Here is a 21,019-nt window from a genome sequence, read left to right on the forward strand (position 1 = left end):
AAGTGGTTATGCCTCACAAGTTAAAGATATATTAGTCTAAATTTTCAGACTATAAGCAGGTACGGCAAAAGGCAGCTATAAGGTTAAGGGAGCAGTCACATGGCTCCTGATTTTCAGACGTTTTTTGTGCCACTCACGATTTTCGCTGCGTTTTTTACGGCCGTTTTTGGAGCTTTTTTCACTAGAGCCTATGAAAAACGGCTCCAAAAACGTCCCAAAAAGGCTGTGTTCACACAGAATTTTTTGCAGGAGGAAAATTCTGCCTCAAAATTCAGTTTGGGATTTTGAGGCAAATTTTGTCCTTCCTGCACGTCGTTTGCAGCGATGTTCGCAGCGTTTTTCGCCCGCGGCGATTGAGTGCTACGGGTAGAAAACTCAGCGAAATACGCTCTCTCTGCCTCCCATTGATGTCAATGGGAGGTCAGAGACGTAAACGCGCGAAGATAAGGCATGTCTTCAATGGGAGGCATTTGCGGCCGGTTTTTGACGAGTTTTGCGGAGCGGTTTCCTCTCCAAAAAGCTTGTCAAAATACTCCGTGTGAACAGGCCCGAAGTGTCATGCACTTCTTTTTCGCTGCCATTTTTTTACACTACGCCTGATTTTTCAGGCGTTTACGGCTTGAAAAATGGCCGAAAATAGGCCGTGTGAACATACCCTTAGGGTATGTTCACACGAGGGCGTCCGTTACGGCTGAAATTACGGGGATGTTTCAGCCTGAAAACATCCCCGTAATTTCAGCCGTACTGGCATGTGCAGGCGCTTGAACGCCGCGTCAATTACGGGCGTAATTAGCGCTGCTATTCATTGGAGTCAATGAATAACGGCTCTAATTACGGCCAAAGAAGTGACAGGTCACTTCTTTGACGCGGGCGTCTATTTACGCGCCGCCTTTTGACAGCGGCGCGTAAATATACGCCTCGTGTGAACAGACAAACGTCTGCCCATTGCTTTCAATGGGCAGATGTTTGTCAGCGCTATTGAGGCGCTATTTTCGGGCGTAATTCGGGGCAAAAACGCCCGATTTACGTCCGTAAATAGGCCGTGTGAACATACCCTGAGACTAAAAAAACTGAGCCTTAGGGTATGTGCACACGATGAGAGGCTTTTACGTCTGAAAAGACAGACTGTTTTCAGGAGAAAACAGCTGCCTCGTTTCAGCCGTAAAAGCTCCTCCTCGTATTATGCGAGGCGTCTGTGACGCTCGTAATTTTGAGCTGCTCCTCATTGAGTTCAATGAAGAACGGCTCAAATTACGAGCCAAAGAAGTGCCCTGCACTTCTTTGCCGAGGCAGTCAATTTACGCGTCGTCGTTTGACAGCTGTCAAACGACGACGCGTAAATTACAGGTCGTCTGCACAGTACGTCAGCAAACCCATTCAAATGAATGGGTAGATGTTTGCCGACGTATTGTAGCCCTATTTTCAGGTGTAAATCGAGGCATAATACGCCTCGTTTACGCCTGAAAATAGGTCGTGTGAACCCAGCCTTAAAATCGGCATCAAAACTGTGTGTGATCCTGGCCTCAGACCCTGATCACTGCAGCTTTGATGCAGTTTTTGCTCCCTTTATAATGCAACAATGAGGATTCAAGAGAGAAGTATAAGTCTGGGGCTACACATAGATTATTTGTATTCAGGATTTTCCAATTTTAAGTATAATTTTTTTTTTGTGACTGGCACTTTTAAAAAAGAATAGCCTGTGATTAAAGGGAGGGTCAACCGCTGCCCTACACATTCACTATAATTTACGACAGAGAAACGGCAATCTAACAAATTCCTCCCAGTATGTATCCCCAGGTTCAGTCTTTAGTTTACATTTTTCCTCTCTTTAAGATCCATCAGTATTGCATCTGATTTGAATTTTTTTTTAAAAACAAAAATAATTCGGGCAGGCAACTTATATATCAAGATGCTATACCATCTTGTCATTTATAAATTACAGTTTTTATTTAACTGGTTCCCGACTGCTGTCTGTGTTTTTACGGCTAGCAGTCAGGGTCCTTAAAACCCGTGCCATAGACTATTTACGGCGCAGGTTTTAGCTTGCTAGAACCCAGCACAGCCCTATTAGTGACAATAGTGCAGCACCAGTTACAGTGGAAAAAGATATAAAGTCCCCGAAAGGTCTTTTTTGACCTTTGAGGGACAGACCATAGTAATAAAAAAATAAAAGTAAACTAAAGTGCAAACAGTTTTTATAATAAATACACATAAAATACCCATCCCAAAAAAACGTTCCCCCCCTGCCAATCATTGTTGTAACGCTAGCCCTGACCCAATTACCCTAATATAGACATGTAATATATCAAAATTTACGGTAGACAATGACGATCACAAATAAGAGGTCTATTTTAGAGTAAAACTATGTTATTACCAAAAAAAATAGCTGAAAATTAAAAAAGCTTATTTTTTTTACTATTATTTTCAAAATTTAAGCCTAAAAATTCTAAAATAGCAAAAAGGATGTGTATAAAAATGATTTAAAAAAAAGAAACCTGCATTGTCTATGGAAAAAACATTGCAAAAATCACGTCGCTAGCCCAACAAATAAAAAAGTTATAGCCATTTAACTAACGCGTGCTAAAAATGGCTAAACGGTGTCTGGTCCTGAACTGGTTAAAGATTACAGATTTCCTTTCATTTGTTCCAACATTGGCCAAAATAAATATTTTTCTACTAAACCCACTGAGGTTTAAGCATTTACTTAAGGCTCATGCACATAGCCATATTATATATCCATCCAACTTTGGAGGCGTAATAGAATAGGGTACCCATAGACTTCTATGGTAACCTTCTGTATCTCCATCAGGGCACCAAATGGCAGCAGCGTATGGAGATGCAGGGTCCCCGTGCACCTACTTACAGGCTGTGTGCTCATGGCTCTGTCGTGTGCATCAGGCCTAAGTGCATGTCACTTCTTGGGACGTAATTGGAGCCGTTTTCCATTGACTCCATAGAAAAAACGCTCCAATTACGTCCGTAATGGACGCTGCGAAAAACGCCTGCACATGCCATTACGTCTGAAATTCAGGAGCTGTTTTCGCCTGAATACAGCTCCGTAATTTCAGCCGTAACGGACGTGCACGTGTGAACATACCCTCAGGGTACAGTCACACATTTAGATTTTGTTGCAGAAATTTCTGCAACTAAAAAATTGCCGCATGTGACTGCACCCTAGGAGTGTTTTGTGAATAAACTGACCCTAATGAATGGTAAATAAATTTATAGTATTTATACTATACAAGAACTTCTGAAGGATGGAGCATCAGAAAAAGCAGCCCAATTAGATTGTATGGCTGACAGTATTTAGGGTATGTTCACACGCTTAACAAAAAACGGCTGAAAATACGGAGCTGTTTTCAAGGGAAAATAGCCTCTGATTTTCAGCCGTTTTTTAAGCATCTTGCGTTTTTTGCGGCGTTTTTTACTGCTGTTTTTGGAGTTGTTTTTCTATTGAGACAATGAAAAACGGCTCCAAAAACGGCTCAAGAAGTAACATGCACTTCTTTTTCGCGGGCGTTTTTTAACGCAGCCGATTTTCAAAACTGCTGCATAAAAAAACGGCCCGTCAGAACAGAACGCCGTATTTCCCATTGAAATCAATCGGCAGATGTTTGTAGGCGTTCTGCTTCCGATATTTCAGCCATTTTTCGGGACATTTACAGCCCGAAAAATGGCTGAAAATAGCCCGTGTGAACATATCCTAAGTGCCAAACACCAACTTTCTGTCCCAGGAAATGGAGAGATAAGAAGTTTTTAAAGCGGATCTATCATCAGACTATGCTGTCCTATATAAGGCCCTTATATAGCGCAACATAGCCTAATGACAGATCTGCTAGGGTGGCATAATATTGGGACAGGTCTGCCTTCCTATTAATAAGAGCATTCAATGTATACACGAACATAGCTGCCAATCCAGATGTGAATATAGCCTTAATCCGAGGACTTTGATTAGATGGTTATCTGTGCAATGAACAATGATATTGAAAAAGTATAAAAATATCAAATAATACTTCATACCAATTTGTGTGTCATATATGTCAGAAACAAATGGCCTCAGTTTTCCTCTGGTTTCATTAACAAAGTGATTAACAACTTCATCAAGACTTTTCAGTGTGACCTGAGTATTAAAGAGATAAAAGTGCATATTAAAGAAAAGTCGCTAATTTTACCCACTCAATAAAAAGGTCAAAAATAAGAGAATGCAAAAAAAAAAAGCAACAAATAATAAAAAAAGGCAAAATATATATATTTGTATCAGTTTTCCGGCAGCAGAAATATAAATGGATGTGCAGCAAATACACAAAATTAAGAATTTAGTACATACACAATGAAACATGTAATGTGGTTCATTGGTTGATTACATAGGGACAATTATTTTTTCACATTTTAGTTCTCAGTTGTGTACAGTAAAATTTATTTTATCTGGCTCTAAAGGGACCAGTCAAGTATAGAAGTATGTATAATTGTGGAAAGGGAGAAGGAAAGTATGTGGTCTTGTAATATATAACTTTTATTAATTTGATTAAAATAGACAATATGTAATAAAAGTTCCAATTAGTGCAATTGGGTATGTGTGAGTGACCCCCAGACTCACATACCCTGTAGGCCAAATAAACAGTGTGACATGCGTATATCACTGACACTGAAACCACATTAACAATAGCACGTTAGTGCTGTGCTACCGTACAGCACTGTCTGAATAAGGTCCAGACAGTGCAATCTCCCACAGCGGTGCTCCCAGGTTAGACTATTCATTAAAGTGTAGCTAAACATTTGACAAACTTCTGACATGTCAAGCACGGAGACCCCCACCAATCGCTAGAACGAAGCAGCTGAAGCACTCGTGTGAGCGCTCAGCTGCTTCGTGTCTGTTCGGCTTTTTCCGGAAATAAATGTATCAGTGTACGGACGCAATAGAAAGTCTATGAGCCCGTACTCCGATACATCGGCTTTCCGGAAAAAGCCAAACAGAAACTAAGCAGCTGAGCGCTCACACGAGTGCTTCAGCTGCTTCGTTCTAGCGATTGGTGGGGGTCTCAGTGCTCGGTCCCCCACCAATCCAAACTTCTGACATGTCTCTATGACATCTCAGAAGTTTGTCGAGCGTTTAGCTACACTTTAAGGGCATGGCCACACGTGGCGGATTTCCTCCGCAACTGTCCGCATCAATGCGGCGGATCTGCCCAAAATGTGCAGTAAATTGATGCGGACTAGCTGCTGCGGACTGCAGGAAAAGTGCTTCCCTTCTCTCTATCAGTGCAGGATAGAGAGAAGGGACAGCACTTTCCCTAGTGAAAGTAAAAGAATTTCATACTTACCGGCCGTTGTCTTGGTGACGCGTCCCTCTTTCGGCATCCAGCCCGACCTCCCTGGATGACGCGGCAGTCCATGTGACCGCTGCAGCCTGTGATTGGCTGCAGCCGTCACTTACACTGAAACGTCATCCTGGGAAGCCGGACTGGAGACAGAAGCAGGGAGTTCTCGGTAAGTATGAACTTCTATTTTTTTACAGGTTGCTGTATATTGGGATCGGTAGTCACTGTCCAGGGGGCAGAAACAGTTACCGCCGATCGCTTAACTCTTTCAGCAGCCTGGACAGTGACTATTTACTGACGTCTCCTAGCAACGCTCCCGTAATTACGGGAGCCCCATTGACTTCCTCAGTCTGGCTGTAGACCTAGAAATACATAGGTCCAGCCAGAATGAAGAAATGTCATGTCAAAAAAGCAAGACGCATCCGCAGCACACATAACATGTGCATGACAGCTGCGGACTTCATTGCGGAATTTAGAATCTCTATTGAAGTCAATGGAGAAATTCCGCCATGAGTCCGTAACCAGTCCGCCACTGGTCCGCAACAGACAGAGCATGCTGCGGACACCAAATTCCGCTCCGCAGCCTATGCTCCGCAGCGGAATTTTACGCATCGTCTAAACGAACACTGCTAAATAGAAGTGGAAGTCAATGGAGAAACGGCTCCGCTGCGGATTAACGCTGCGGAGTGTCCGCAGCGGAATTCAAGTGCAATTCCGCTACGTGGGGCTTAAGCCTAAGTATAGAAGTATCGCTGCCAGGAAAAATGACACAAAATGGCAATATAAAAAAGGCAGCTTCCACTTTTCATCCAAATGATATCATAGGATCCTTAGGCTTCCCTTTTATCATTTAAATTCCCATTTGTGAGACATTTAAGCCCCGCCCTCAATACACTCAGGTATGTCCACAAAACCGCCCATAAGCTCCCACTTTCGGAGACACATTTGCATAAAAAACTTCTTTGAGGGAAATTTTGCGGGGCAATTCTGTGGATCGGTATGGTCTTAGGCCTTCTGCACATAGAAACACTTGCAGTTTGAAGTGTTTTTTAGGCTGGAATCACACATGAAGTTTTTGATGCAGTTTTTAAATCAAAGCCAGAAAGAGAAGCTAAAGAGAGCAGATGTATAATTCTCTCCATTATATTTCCCTCCCTTTAGATTCCCATCCTAGCTTTGGAGAACCTTTCACCTCCCCATACATGTGCAGCTGAGTGCAGCATGTAATGGGCAGGGCTGCACAAACCCTGGGGCACTTTACATTTTTTTTCTACCCTCGTTATTTACATATCGGTGCCGTTATATTTGGCGCCCGGTATTTAAATAAACCCCTGAACTGTCAATGGGGCGTGCAATGGCAAGGGGGCGTGTTGCTATGGTTGTGACACTGTCCAATCAGATACGGACAGTGTTAGGCTTTATTCAGACGAACGGGAATTACGTCCGTGCAACGCGCGTGATTTTCACGCGCATCGCACGGACCTATATTAGTCTATGGGGCAGTGCAGACAGGCCGTGCGGACATGTGCGTGATTTTTACTCAGCGTGAGTCCGCTGAAAAAAAGTCACGACATGTCCGTTCTTTCGCCGTTTTGCGCGAATCACGCACCCACTGAAGTCAATGGGTGCGTGAAAACCACGCATGCCGCACGGTAGCACTTCCGTGGGACGCGCGTGATTCGCGCAACAGCTGTCAAAAGGATGAATGTAAACAGAAAAGCACCACGTGCTTTTCTGTTTACAAACATCCAGATGGAGTGTCATAATGATAATGAAATCCAGCCTGGACGTCATGTGTATTCAGAATCCTGACACTTTTGAATCTTTTCTTTGAAATTTCCAGCAAGGAAATCTCGTTTACCTCCGTAATCTCGCGAGATTACGCGTGGCTTGCTGGAATCTCACAGAAAAGATTCAGAAGTGTCAGGATTCTGAATACATATGACGTCCAGGCTGGATTTCATGTGTATTCATTATCAGGACACTTGATTAACGTTAATCTCTGTGTATGTGGCTGCACATCGCTGCTGTGTAAATTAATGGAGAGGAGTGTATGACGCTGACTGGTCACTGATTGGTCAGCGTCATACACGTAAACACTCCCAGTTAAAAACACAATACATGCCCAGTTGGACATAACGAAAAAAAAAACGCCCAATTGTCCATTTCAAAGCTCATTTGCATATATATATATATATAAAATAGCTCATAACTTGGCCAAAAATGAACGTTTAAAAAAAAACAAAAAAAAAACTTTACTGTTTATCTACGTTGCAGCGCCGATCACATGCAATAGGAGTTCGGGATTTGAGAATCTGGTGACAGAGCCTCTTTAAACCCGCAACAAAGTAGTGTGTGTTGTGATATTTGCGGCGGAATCACAGCGATGCGCCGCAAAAATCGCAAGTAAGGAAAAAAATTTATAAAGTTATACTTACCCAGAGTTCCTTGCTTCTTCTCCAGTCCGGCCTCCCTGGATGATGTTGCAGGCCATGTGACCGCTGCAGCCAATCACAGGCTGCAGTGTTAGGCTGGGTTCACACGACCTATTTTCAGGCGTAAACGAGGCGTTTTACGCCTCGAATTACGCCTGAAAACACGGCTCAAATACGTCAGCAAACATCTGCCCATTAATTTCAATGGGTTTGCCGACGTACTGTGCCGACGACCTGTAATTTTTCGCGTCGCTCTCAAAAGACGGTTCGTAAAATAACAACGTCGTCAAAGAAGTGCAGGACACTTCTTGGGACGTAATTTGAGCCATTTTTCATTGACTTCAATGAAGAACAGCTCCAAATTATGGCCGTAATTGACGCCTCGCAAAACGCGAGTACGAGCAATTACGTCTGAAATGCAGGAGCTGTTTTCTCCTGAAAACAGCTCCGTAATTTCAGCCATAATTGTCGATATCATGTGCACATACCCTAACATGGCCTGCAACATCATCCCAGGATGCCGGACTACGCGCCAAGAAGAGGGAGGGGGTAAGTATGAACGTTTTTATCTTTCCGGCACCCCTTCGCAACGGAAATTCCGCTGGAAAAACGCATCACGATGTGGTGCCATTTTCCGGACAGCATTCCCTGCGGGTTTTCAGGGAGGATATGCTGCGCAGCTAAACGCAGTGTACCCGCACTGAATACATTGTGTGTGTTCCGATCCTTAAAAAAAACTTTGAAAATCCGCTTCAAAAACGCCTGGATTTAGAAGCTGTTTTATCTTGAAATCAGCCTAGTATTTTTCAGTCTGAACATATGCCATGTGAACATAGCCTAAGGTGTCCTTCACACACACTTTTTTTGTGGTGTTTGTTGTTTTTTTTGTCTTTTTAAACCGTAATGTAAACAACACTCGAAATTCAAGCTTTTTTGGGGTGGTGTTTTTTGCAGTCACACATTTTTGACAAATGCGTTTTTTTTCAAAATGCAAAACCAACCTCTTGCCATTATTTTAAACACAACACAAAAGAAACAAAACCCACAGTCGTTGTAGTGCTTTTCAAGGCTGAAAATTCCTCCTGCAAAAACTGCTCCAGTAGGTTTTTGCACAGTGGTTTGACAAAAACTCGTCAAAACACTCGTCAAGGTTTTTTTTTCCTCTTTCTGACTCATTGAAATGGGGTTTTGGAGGCGGAAACCGCCTCAAGATGGGTCATGTTGCTTCTTTTTACCACGACGAGTTTTTTTTACTCGTGGTAAAAAAACTCGTCTGCCTCCCATTGAAATCAATGGGAGGCATTTTCGGGCGTTTTTTGACGAGTTTTGCAGAGCGGTTTCTGCGCCAAAAAACTCGTCAAAAAACTCAGCGTGAACAGGGCCTAATATTAACTTATTGACTTCCAGCTAATATCTGGCCACAGATTTTTTTTTTTATAACAAAAATGATAAAATACGCCTGAAGAAATGCCACAAAAAATTGGAATGTGAGTGAAGACACACTAAGGCTGGATTCACATGACCATGTTACGTCCGTATTGGACGGAACGTATTTTGGCCGGAAGTGCCGGACCGAACACAGTGCAGGGAGCCGGGCTCCTAGCATCATATTTATGTACGACGCTAGGAGTCCCTGCCTCTCCATGGAACTACTGTCCCGTACTGAAAACATGATTACAGTACGGGACAGTTGTCCTGCAGCGAGGCAGGGACTCCTAGCATCGTACATAACTATGATGCCAGGACCCCGGCTCCCTGCAGTGTGTTCGGTCCGGGACTTCCGACCGACATACGTCCGTCCATTACGGACGTAACATGGTCGTGTGAATCCAGCCTAAGGGTATGTTCCCATGTGTAGGATACGCAGCGTATCCAACCTGGAACTTGCAGGGAATTCCGCCCAAAAAACTGCTCCGTTGTCATGGCGATGCATCCCTTTGTTCTTCATGCAGTTCGGCCTCCAGGGTTGACGCTGTAGCCCATGTGACCGCTACAGCCTGTCACATGTGATGAAATCATCATCCCAAGAGGCCGCAAAGTGTCGCTATTACAATGGCCGGGGGTAAGTACTAGCTTTTTTTATTCAGTTTAAACATAAAGAAGGTTTAGCTTTTTTTTGTTTCCACCGAAAAGTTGCATCACTTGGCTATTTGTTGCGGCTTTTGCGGGTTGAATTCAAGGGGGAAAACCTGCAACAGAAGAGCAAAGAATCCGCAGCATAAATTGACATGCTGCATATTTAAAATCCGCACCGCAGGTCAATTTATGAAGATTTTTTCTGCTGATTTTTTTCTGCAGCGTGTGCATGATATTTGTGTAAATCTCATTCACTTTGCTGCTACTGTAAATGCTGCAGAATTTCTGCACAGAATTCCGTTGCTGAAATTCTGCAGCCTTAAGGCTGGGTTCACACACACACAGAGTTTTTTGCAGGCGGAAAATCTGCCTCAAAATTCAGTTTGGAAGTTTGAGGCAGATTTTCCTCTGCCTGCACGCCGATATTTGAGGCATTTGAGCGCTGCAGGCATAAAACGCTGCGAAATACGCTTTCTCTGCCTCCCATTGATGTCAATGGGAGGTCAGAGGCGTAACCGCACGAAGATAAGGCATGTCCCTTCTTTCTCCCACGAGCTGGTTTTACCGCTCGCCGGAGAAAACCGCCTACGCCTCCCATTGAAATCAATTGGAGGCATTTTCGGCCGGATTTGGCAAGTTTCGCGGCGCGGTTTCCACGTCAAAAAACTCAGTGTAAACCCAGCCTTTGGGCCTGTTTACACGGAGTACTTTGACAAGCTTTTTGGAGCGGAAACCGCTCTGCAAAACTCGTCAAAAACCGGCCGAAAATGCCTCCATTTGATTTCAATGGGAGGCGAGGGCGGTTTTCTCCCACGAGCGGTAAAACCGCATTGCGGGAGAAAGAAGGGACATGCCTTATATTTGCGCGTTTACGCCTCTGACCTCCTATTGACATCAATGGGATGCAGAGAAAGCATATTTCGTGGAGTTTTTTGCCCGTAGCACCCAATGGCCGCGGGCGAAAAACGCAGCGAAAATCGTGGCAAACGACGTGCAGGAAGGACAAAATCTGCCTTAAAATCCCAAACGGAATTTTGAGGCAGAATTTTCCTCCTGCAAAAAACTCAGTGTGAACGAGGCCTTATGCTTAGGGCATGTTCACACAACCTCTTTTCAGACGTAATGGAGGCGTTTTACGCCTGAAAAGACGGCTCCAATACGTCGGCAAACATCTGCCCATTGCTTGCAATGGGTCTTACGATGTTCTGTGCAGACGAGCTGTCATTTTACGCAATGCTGTCAAAAGACGGCACGTAAAATTACGACCCCGTCAAAGAAGTCCTGGACACTTCTTGGGACGTAATTGGAGCCGTTTTTCATTGACTCGAATGAAAACCAGCTCCAATTACGTCTGTAAAAGACGATGTAAAAAACGTGTGCACTTGTAAAAACGTCTGAAATTCTGGAGCTGTTTTCTCCTGAAAACAGCTCCGTAATTTCAGACGTAATTGGCGTTGTCGTGTGAACATACCCTTACACCTCCTTCACACAGTGTTTTTGTTTCTGCGTTTTAAAACGCATGTAACAAATACCAGCATGTAACAGGCACCAGTGTCATTTTGCACGGTGTGCTTTTAGATATGGTGTTTTTTTCTAGTATTTTTCTATATAAACTCCTCAATAGAACTTCAATAACACCATGGAAAAACACTTTACCTAGAGTATTCCCTGCCAACATATGAATCCCCATTCGTGGGACAGTCCGGCTCCTGATCTGGTAAGAAATGCCTACAAAACCTCATAAAAACACCCAGCTTTGGGGATATTTGCATAAGCAACGCCATTTTTGAGGTACATTTCCAGGTTAATATTATAAAAAACGGGGTGGTTGTGAGCAATGCTAAAGCATGCTGCATTTTGATAAAAACGTCACTGATCGCATTTTAGCTTAAAAAAACAACACAAAAGACCCTGTTAAGGCACCATGCACAAGACCATTTCCGTTTTGCGGACCACAAAACACGGATCCTAGTGGCATCCGTGTGCTGTCCGTTTTTGTTTTTTTTGCAGTCCCATACACTAAAATGGGTGAGATGGACTACAAACATGGACAAGAATAGGACATGTTCTATAACTTTGCGGAATGGACACACGAATCCACAAAAAACAAACAAATGAATGTGTGCATGGCCCCATAGAAATGAATGGTTCAGTATGCATCATAAAGGAAGCGAAAGCTTAAAGAACAGACATTAATTCTCCTTTTATTTGAATCCACTCTTGATTTTGACTTCAAAAACTGCATACAAAATCTGAACAAAACCTGAATAAAACCTGCACATGTAAATATGCCCTTATATCAACTCTGTTTTATGGTTTTGTGAAAGTACAGATTTTTTTTGAGAGTTCTAAGCTAGAAACATGTGCAGGACTTTCAGAATTTCTGGACTACTGTAAACTGGATTAAAGAAATATTACTGTACATACATATGAAAATTAAACACACATGTAAAACAAAAATGTTTGCTAGGGAATGATAAAATTATATGAAAGAATATTTAGGGTGCATTTAAATGAAACATTTTTGGCTGTGCGGTAAAAACACATGCGGTTTTACCGCAAATTGCCGCAGTTTGCAATCTTTTTGCCTGTCCGGTTTTAACAGGTAAAACTGTAAAATACATGTGTTTCATCTGTAAAATACGCACAGGAGAAAACCGTGTCGCATGTGTTTTTAACGCGCGTCCAAAAACTTCTCATGTAAATGCACCTTTTAAATCAGGGCTTGTTTCTGGAAATTCGGCTATTGGCCCTGATTTAATGAGATAGTAGAGGTACTTAGTTAATTGGCTTCCTACCTAGCTGAAGCCAAATCTGTAGATTTTGGCATTCTAGGTCGTGATACCTGTATGCTGGTTAAGCAAACTTTTATTTGGAAGTGTAATCCCACCTATAGATAATATAACTCAAATCTATTATTGAAGTGTTCTTTATATGTATTATTGATTTCAATGTATATCATAGTAACACAAAATATAATATTGTGATGGTGGATCTGGTAATAACAATCACAATAAAAAAAAACTTACAGGTCTGTCTAATTCAATGATGAAGCCACTGTCTGTTTTCAGTATCCTGTAATGTTTAACAGGAGGCGTGCTGCTGCAAAAGTAAAAAAAAAAATAAAAAAATCAATCGATCAATACTTTTTCATATACATATTACACAGGATGTCATCGCTGGAGCTGGGTGAACAAAGACTGTCAGGGGACCAGGGAAGCGTTGATGCAGGAGCAGTAGATGATTGGTAAGGCAAGTATTAATATTTTCTTGTTATTTTATACTATTGTCGGCAGTTTGCAAAATATTTAATTTGCCTGGAAAACCCCTTTAAACATGCTGTCCTAAAAAAGGTGGATTATTTTTTTTTTAAACTCGTTTTATTGAAAATAAACTGTCAGAGTCAGACCATCACATACATCAGGATAACATTATACAATCATTAGTACATACACCAGAAGAATCGATACATACAGATAAGAGTACTCACAGGTACACATGGCGTTAGACCGTGGTACGCAGACCACGTATGCATAGTACAAATCGATCAAAACATTCTAATAAAACTTTTAATCCAGTACAGCACGAAAACAGTAATAATGTGCCCCCATTTCAATATTCTGCAATAACGCACCAACCATCTTGTACGGCAAAGAAAAGAGTACATGGATGTGCCATCCACCCGAGTCTCTTACCCACTTCCACCCCCAGCTTGAATCAGAGCAGCAGATAACCCTTGGACTGTACAGTGAGTGAGATTCGATGAGCACCAGCCACCCCAGATCAGATCGAATTTAGCCGGCTTCCCCCGGTGTTTATACACAATTTTTTCAAATGGAAGTATGTCATTGACCAATTTACGCCACTGAGCTACTGTCGGTGCCTTATCCGCCATCCATCTCATGGCCACCGCCTTCCTTGCCATAAATAGTGATTCTCTGAGGAAAGTCCTCTCATATATTGACCACTGCTCCTCAGAAAGCAGTCCCAGCAAACACACCTCCGGCCTGCAAGGTATCGTCTTTCCCAGCACTGCCATTAATAATGCAACCGCCTCCTCCCAAAAGCTAAGGATCCAGTGGCAACGCCACATCAAGTGAATAAAATCAGCCCGTTCCTCTCCACACCTATGACATTGTGAGGATGCCATCCTTCCCATACGATGTAACCTTACGGGCGTTAAATAACATTGGTGGATGATTAACAGTTGCACTAGTTTATTGTTTGCAGCTGGTGAAACCAGCAAGTGGGATCCCTGAGCCTCCCTCCAGTCCTCCGCCGTAAGTTGAGGAATAAGTGCTCACCACCTATCCTCAGCCACAAGGGGCTCCGTTCGCAATTTAGCATCCAGTAGAAGGGAATAAATTTGAGACACGACTCCACGCGTGAACGGAGTGCTCAATCTCACCACCAAGTCGTAACTAGAGTACGTCGCGGAGTTCATTGGGAATTGTGCTAGTAGAGCATGATGAAGCTGTATGCAATATAATTCATCCCCCAGTGGTATATTGAAAGCTGCACGAATCTCACTCACCATCATGACAGACCCTTCCTCCGTTAGCAGTTGTGATAGAGTATCTACTTCTCTAGAGGACCAATAGTTTTTCCCCACCAACCCATACAGATGGGAAAAACTCGGATTATCCCACAGCGGACTCTCCGCCACCACCCCCACAAACCCCAGTAGATCTCTAGCCTGTTTCCAGACTCGTCTCGCCAACTTATGCAAGGGTAACAGAGAGCGGTGTCTAAAATCATGCGGTTCCAATGCCGGCCACAGGGTTTTCAAGCCCAGCACCCGAGCTAGATGACACTCAGCATTAGTCGTAAGGGGGGGGGGGGAGACCCAAGAAGCCAAGTATCTGAGCTGACCTGCCAGATAATATAAAAAACATCCGGTAACGCAGCCCCGGCTTCATCTTTAGGTCTCTGTAGAATCGAAAGCTTGAGTTTAGATCTCCCCCCCCCCCCCACACACAAACGGCGCGAACAGCGAGTTTATTATTTTAAAGAAACTTTCAGGAACCAATACATCCATGTGTTCCAGCACATACAGAAACTTCGGCAAGACTATCATCTTTAATAGATTAACGCGTCCTGCCACTGACAAAGGCAGACCTTTCCACACCTGTATTTTATCCCTTACGTAAGTGACCAGGGGCGCTACATTTAACCCGTACGATCTAGAGCTATCCCTAGCAATATTAATCCCCATGTATTTGAACTCTGGATTTACTGGCAGACCACAGAACTGAGTGCCTCATCCACAGTCATCCTGCCTCAAAGGCATCAGATACGATTTGGACCAGTTATTCAGCAACCCGGAATACCTCCCAAAATCGTTAATAAGGGAAATGGCCCTAGGAAGAGAGGCATTGGGGTTCGCCATAAACAGCGCCATGTCATCCGCATACAACCCTATCCGGTCCTCTCTGGCCCCTATTCTAATCCCCATATATGCGGGATCCCGCCTGATATTAATAGCCAGTGGTTCAATGGCCAATGCGAAGAGAAGTGGCGAAAGTGGACACCCCTGCCTCGTGCCCCTATGGAGGCCAAAGGAAGGGGACAGAGCCCCATTCACCAACACCTGCGCTCGTGGAGATTTATACAACAAGGAGACCCATTTAATGAATCCGTCCCCAAACCCAAATCTTTGCAGCACTGCCAGCAAATAAGGCCATTCTACCGAGTCAAAAGTCTTTGCCGCATCCAGGGATGCCAAAGCCCAATCCTGCTGTTCCCCCCCCCCATCCAATCTGTGTCACCACCTGCACCCATCTTATATTCTCCGAGGTGGACTTGCCCGGTATAAAGCCACACTGATTTGAATGGATGATCTCCTTTATCACATTGCATAACCTATTAGCTAGCATCTTGGTCAAGATTTTGTAATCTACTGTCAGCAATGAAATCGGTCTATATGAACCACATTCATCGGGGTTTTTGCCTGGTTTCAGCAACACAATTATGGTGGCATCACACATGGATTCCGGAAGAGCAGAGCTCCCATAGCTATGCTCAAACAGGGCCAGCAATTGGGGGGCCAGCAGCTCCCCATACTGTAAATATACCTCAAGGGGGATGCCATCCGGCCCTGAGGCCTTCCCCTTAGACATAGACGCCATCCCCTCCAAAATCTCGTCCACGGCAAACGGAGCATCTGGCATTGCCACCTGCTCGGCTGTCAAGGTAGGAAACGATATTCCATCCAAATACAGCTCCAGCTCATCCAGCCCATAATCAACCTTTGAAGAATACAGCTAATCGTAAAAGTGTGTGAATTGCGCGAGAATATCACTATACCCATCACCGGGGGGGATCTAGAACTGTTCCGAACCATATGAGCAAGAATTTTACCCGATTGATCGCCCAATTCAAAGTGAGATTGTTTACTAAAGAATAGACTACGAGAAGTCTTATCCCTCAAGACCTGTAAATACTATCTACCCAAATCCAACCAGGCATTCCGGTTAGCCGGTGAAGGGATCCTGTACGAATACCCCTTCCGCCTGTGAACATTTACATGCTAAGTCCTCCTCCTGAAGGGCAGAAGCACGTTTTACATGTGATATGGAGGATCAGAGACATCCCCTCAAATAGGCCTTGAGGGTATCCCACACCAGCGAATGATTCTCCATCTGAGCATGCGCTTCTATAAAAATTGACAGCTGATCCGGCATACGATCATTTTGCTGAATGAGCTGAAGCCAAAACGGATGAATTTTACCCACTCCCCTTCTGCCTGCCTGTGGCCTTTTCAATGTCCGTAAGATTGGGCTGTGATCCGAGATCTCCCTCGGTAAGTGATCTACAGAGTCTACCTCCTGGAAAACAGCAGGCGAGCCAAAGATATAATCAATTCTGGACAGCGCATTGTATTGTGGGGTGTGGCATGTATACTCTCTAATCCCTTTGTGTGTCGCTCTCCACAGATCAATCCAGCCCATCTCATTTACAAGGAGACCTAACTGAGAGAGGCCTCCAGTACCTCTACCCCCGTTCCCCTGAAAGCGATCTATACCAGGGTCCATAACCAAGTTAAAATCCCCCATCATGATCACCCGAGCGCCCGGGTAGGATGACACAAATCGGACGGCCTCCTCAAGTATTGCCAAGGAGGCTGGTGGAGGATTGTACACCCCCAAGATCACATAGCGACATTCATCAATAACCGCATGTAGAAAAATGTACCGCCCCTCAGGGTCCATGTTGGATTGTAACAATTTCAAACGGAGCTCAACATGCACTAATATAGCTACCCCCCTAGAATACGATGTGTGAGAGGCATGTCCCACCCACTGCACCCAGGGCTTACTCAAACTCCTCACAGTATTAGGTGTCATGTGTGTTTCCTGTAGACACGTTAAATGAGGACGCTGTCGCCGCACAGTAGCGAATATCATATGCCGCTTTTCAGGAGACCCCATTCCCCGGACATTCCAGGACATTAACCGTAATCCTGCCATTTCGTACTGTTAACACATATTGGAGAGCCACAGCCCAGAATCCTACCCATTAGCCCCTGAGTGACAACTGTCCCGAACCCGTCTGCGATTCCCACTATGTCCCATAGGTGTACAACATTTATGCTCATTTCTGCAGCAAAGTGAGTTGACTCATTATCCTTAATAACAAAACCAAGAACATACATTGCTCAACTGGAGCAAACCTTTGTAGCCAATAATCTAGGGGGTAGTTTCTACGGCTAGCGTATTTCTGCCGCCAATACACCATATATGTAAGTATAGCGTCTTCCCTCCCGACCAGCATCCCATCCACCAAATATTATAAAAACATATTAAAACCTGACTCGCATTAAATGCCCCGCATACCTCCTATTCAGAACATATGAGGAAGAGATTATGAGGACTAAACTTCCCAGAACATATCACAGACCTTATGCCCCACATAGCAGCTTGTAGATAACATGGTACAACATCGCATGATTATCGTATAAGGATACTTTCAACCGGAACATCTGCAATGCAAACAATATGGGGTATCCATGAGTTCCATATATCGGCAATAATCACCCAGCCTGCACAGCCACAGCGATCAGCGTCGAGGAGAGCGCCTGTGCTTTCTCGTCTGCCATTCATCCGCCTCAGTTGGATTCGTAAAAAATATGGCTCGATCTCCATCCACAACCCGCAATCTAGCCGGATAGGCCATCGAATACGGAATCTGCAGGTCCCGAAGTCGGCGCTTAATAGGGACATATGACGCCCTCTGTCGCTGCAAATCAGGAGAAAAATCCGCATAAATGGACACAGAGGCATTTTCAAATCGAATCCCTCCGGCCTTCCGAGCTTCCAGCAGAACCGTGTCCCGGTCTTTACAATTCAACATCCGAGCAAGCAGGGGTCTTGGGGGAGCACCCAGAACTGGTAGTCGTGCTGGGACCCTGTGCGCCCTTTCCACCGCATACGCCAACGAGGAGGCAGCTGGAAAGATCTCCCTCAGCCATTTTTCCACGAATTCCCCAGGCCTCTGCCCCTCCACCCTCTCCGGCAGTCCCACAATGAGAAGATTATTGCGGCGCGATCTGTTTTCTAAATCGTCGGCTTTCTGGCGTCACAGATCAACTTTACGGTGCAGATCCTGAATAGCCGCAGGCATGTTAGCAGTAAGGTCTTCCAAGGTTGAAATCCTGCCCTCCGCCTCCGTGACTCTCTCCCGCACATTTTGCAGGTCCTGCCTCAGTAGGCCCACGTCCACTCTCACCTCATCGATCTTAGCCGTTAGCGACGTAGGCGTCTCCAGGATGGCTGTCAGCAGCTTATCCGAGGCCTCCTGCAGCGTGATCCCCGCATCCTGCACCAAAGGAGCAGGGGTTGATGTCCCAGCCACGGCCGCAGCAGCCGCCTGCGCCGCAGTGCTCCCTCCGGCGCCATCTTGGATCACCACGCGGGCATATGATTTCAGCTTTTCAGCCGCGTCCATCGCTTTAGGCGGGCTCATCTTTTTCCTGGAAGATGTCCTTCCCTTCCGACGCCGCAGGTAAGGAATTTTGGCTGATTTCAGGGATTACAGCACCGTCAGGAGGATGTTAGACAGGATGCTGGCCCGGAGCTATCGCCACACGCGTCCTCTCACATCAGCAGCTGACCACGCCCCCAAAAAAGGTGGATTATTAGTTTAAAATAAGTACATACATTAGACTTCGCAACCAAGTTTATCAAGCGTCAAGCTAACTGTTTTTTACTATTGGCAGGGAAGTTAATTATAACACTGACAATGTCATAATAGCCAGTGTCTTAATTTATAAACTGTGTTATATTGTGATGATACAACAATGGCCTGTTTCTTAATTTATAAGCTGTATTCTATTAGGATGATGTCACAATAGACTATGTAAAAGATTTATCAAAATAGGAGCAAAGGAAAAGTGGAGTTGTTGCCTTGAGAAAACAATCAAATCACACCTTTTATTTTTTAGATGTCCTTAGAAAAATGAAAGCAGCAACCTGAATGGTTGCCATGAGCAACTACTCCACTTTCCCTTTGCCCCAGTTTGGATAAATCTCACCCAATGTATTCAGTTACATGTTGTGTTCTATTGTGATGATGTCCCAATAGTGTTTTTTGGTATTCCTAGGCTGTATTCCATTATAACGATGTCACAATAGCCTGTGTTCATTTATAAACTGTGTTTTTTTGTGATGATACCACAATAGCCTCAGTCTTCATTTATAAACTGTGTCCTATTTTATCTCACAATGGCCTGTTTCTGCATTTATAAGCCTATGTTCTATTGGGGTGATGTAAAAATTGCCAATATCTTCATTTACTATTGGGATGATGTAAAAATGGCCAATATCTTCATTTATAGTCTGTGTTTTACTGTCACAACATCGTAATGCCACAATAGCCCATGCCTTATAAGATGTTTTCTATTCTGATAATGTAAAAAACAGTTTGCCAGAATTCCAAGGGTGTTTTCCATTATAATGATGTTACAACAGGATGTTCTTATTTATGGGCTGTGTTCTAGTGAGATGAAATCGCAATAGAGCAGGTTTTCATTTTGTGAAACTAATTAAAATAAGGTTTAAATGATTTCATTTTGTGCAGCGGCCATCTTGTCTGGAGTCTTCATCTTGTGTCTTTTGTAGTGAATAAGAAAGTCATTGCTCCTTTAAGACAAGTTTGTAAGTTATCTTTGACCTTGGTTCCCATACGAGGCTTGGAAAGAAGGAACAGGGAGCGAGTGAAATTGGAGGAGGGAGACGCATTCACATTGGCATGTGAGTATGTCTCCCCCATCTTAAAAGAACGATCTATTATATTCTTGCCAAGAGAGATAATCCACCTACAATCTTCTGATGTATGAATAATTATAATAATGCATTGAAATATTCTTATTGGCTGAATCAGAGTTATTATCATATTGTAAATGAATCGCTGAAATCAAGACTACACCTTTTCTGAAATTATATTCATGTACTTGTTTTGATCAATAAACTTTAGAGGAGTATTTTGAGCATACCAGCGGCGTCTGTGTCTTATTTCTCCTTTCCGATATATCGATAAAACATGATTTGAAACTGGATAAATAACTGGAGGGCCGGTATCGGTTGACATACCCATTACAGATTTCAGTTTAATACGTTTTGGCCCATGATTACGTCAACAGTTTTGGTGCCGAAACCCGGGAGATTGCTCGTGTGATAAGCTGTCACTTGGAGGCCGGGCGGCATTGCATCAGTGAATATTAAAAATCAACGTAACGGTTTATTCTTACAAAACCTTTTTCACTCATTCATTGCCGAGGCTGTAATTAGCTCTCATGATGTCACATCTCCTGAACGCAGTAATTTATCCAGAAGTATGAGGTATGTTGAATGCTTTCTGCGTGATGAACGATTACAGATACGTACGTTATCTTGAGTTGTTGTTGCAGATGTGTGATTCTTGAGGTTCATGGTATGAGAGAATTTTTGCCGGCATTGAGCATTGAAACTGTTAAGATTGTAAGAACAGAAGCTGTGAGGAGTGAGTGTGTGACCCCCTCCTTTGGAATGTGATGACGTAGTGAGGAAAAAAAAGAGGAACCTTAAAGTGACAGTGAAAAAAAAAACTTGTGCAGAGGTAGTGTGAATCCGTTGTGTACATCTTTCTATGTGTAAGATGAGAAAGCTGAATACTGTGTAGTGAACCTGCAATGAACTTTGATGTTTGGATTTG

General features: G+C 43.8%; 1 protein-coding gene across 1 annotated transcript in view; it reads right to left on the bottom strand.

The window, feature by feature from the left end:
• STAP1 (signal transducing adaptor family member 1) overlaps positions 1-21,019 on the bottom strand; it is a 185,774-nt gene that overhangs the window by 22,969 nt on the left and 141,786 nt on the right. The window contains exons 7-8 of the mRNA XM_075861585.1: positions 12,859-12,931; positions 4,021-4,120 (exon numbers count right to left, since the gene is read on the bottom strand). Of these exons, the coding sequence (XP_075717700.1) occupies positions 4,021-4,120; positions 12,859-12,931 (173 nt within the window). The remainder of the gene's footprint in view (positions 1-4,020; positions 4,121-12,858; positions 12,932-21,019) is intronic.

This window comes from Rhinoderma darwinii, chromosome 1 (genome assembly GCF_050947455.1).
Source record: "Rhinoderma darwinii isolate aRhiDar2 chromosome 1, aRhiDar2.hap1, whole genome shotgun sequence".
NCBI classification, from domain to species: Eukaryota; Metazoa; Chordata; class Amphibia; order Anura; family Rhinodermatidae; genus Rhinoderma; species Rhinoderma darwinii.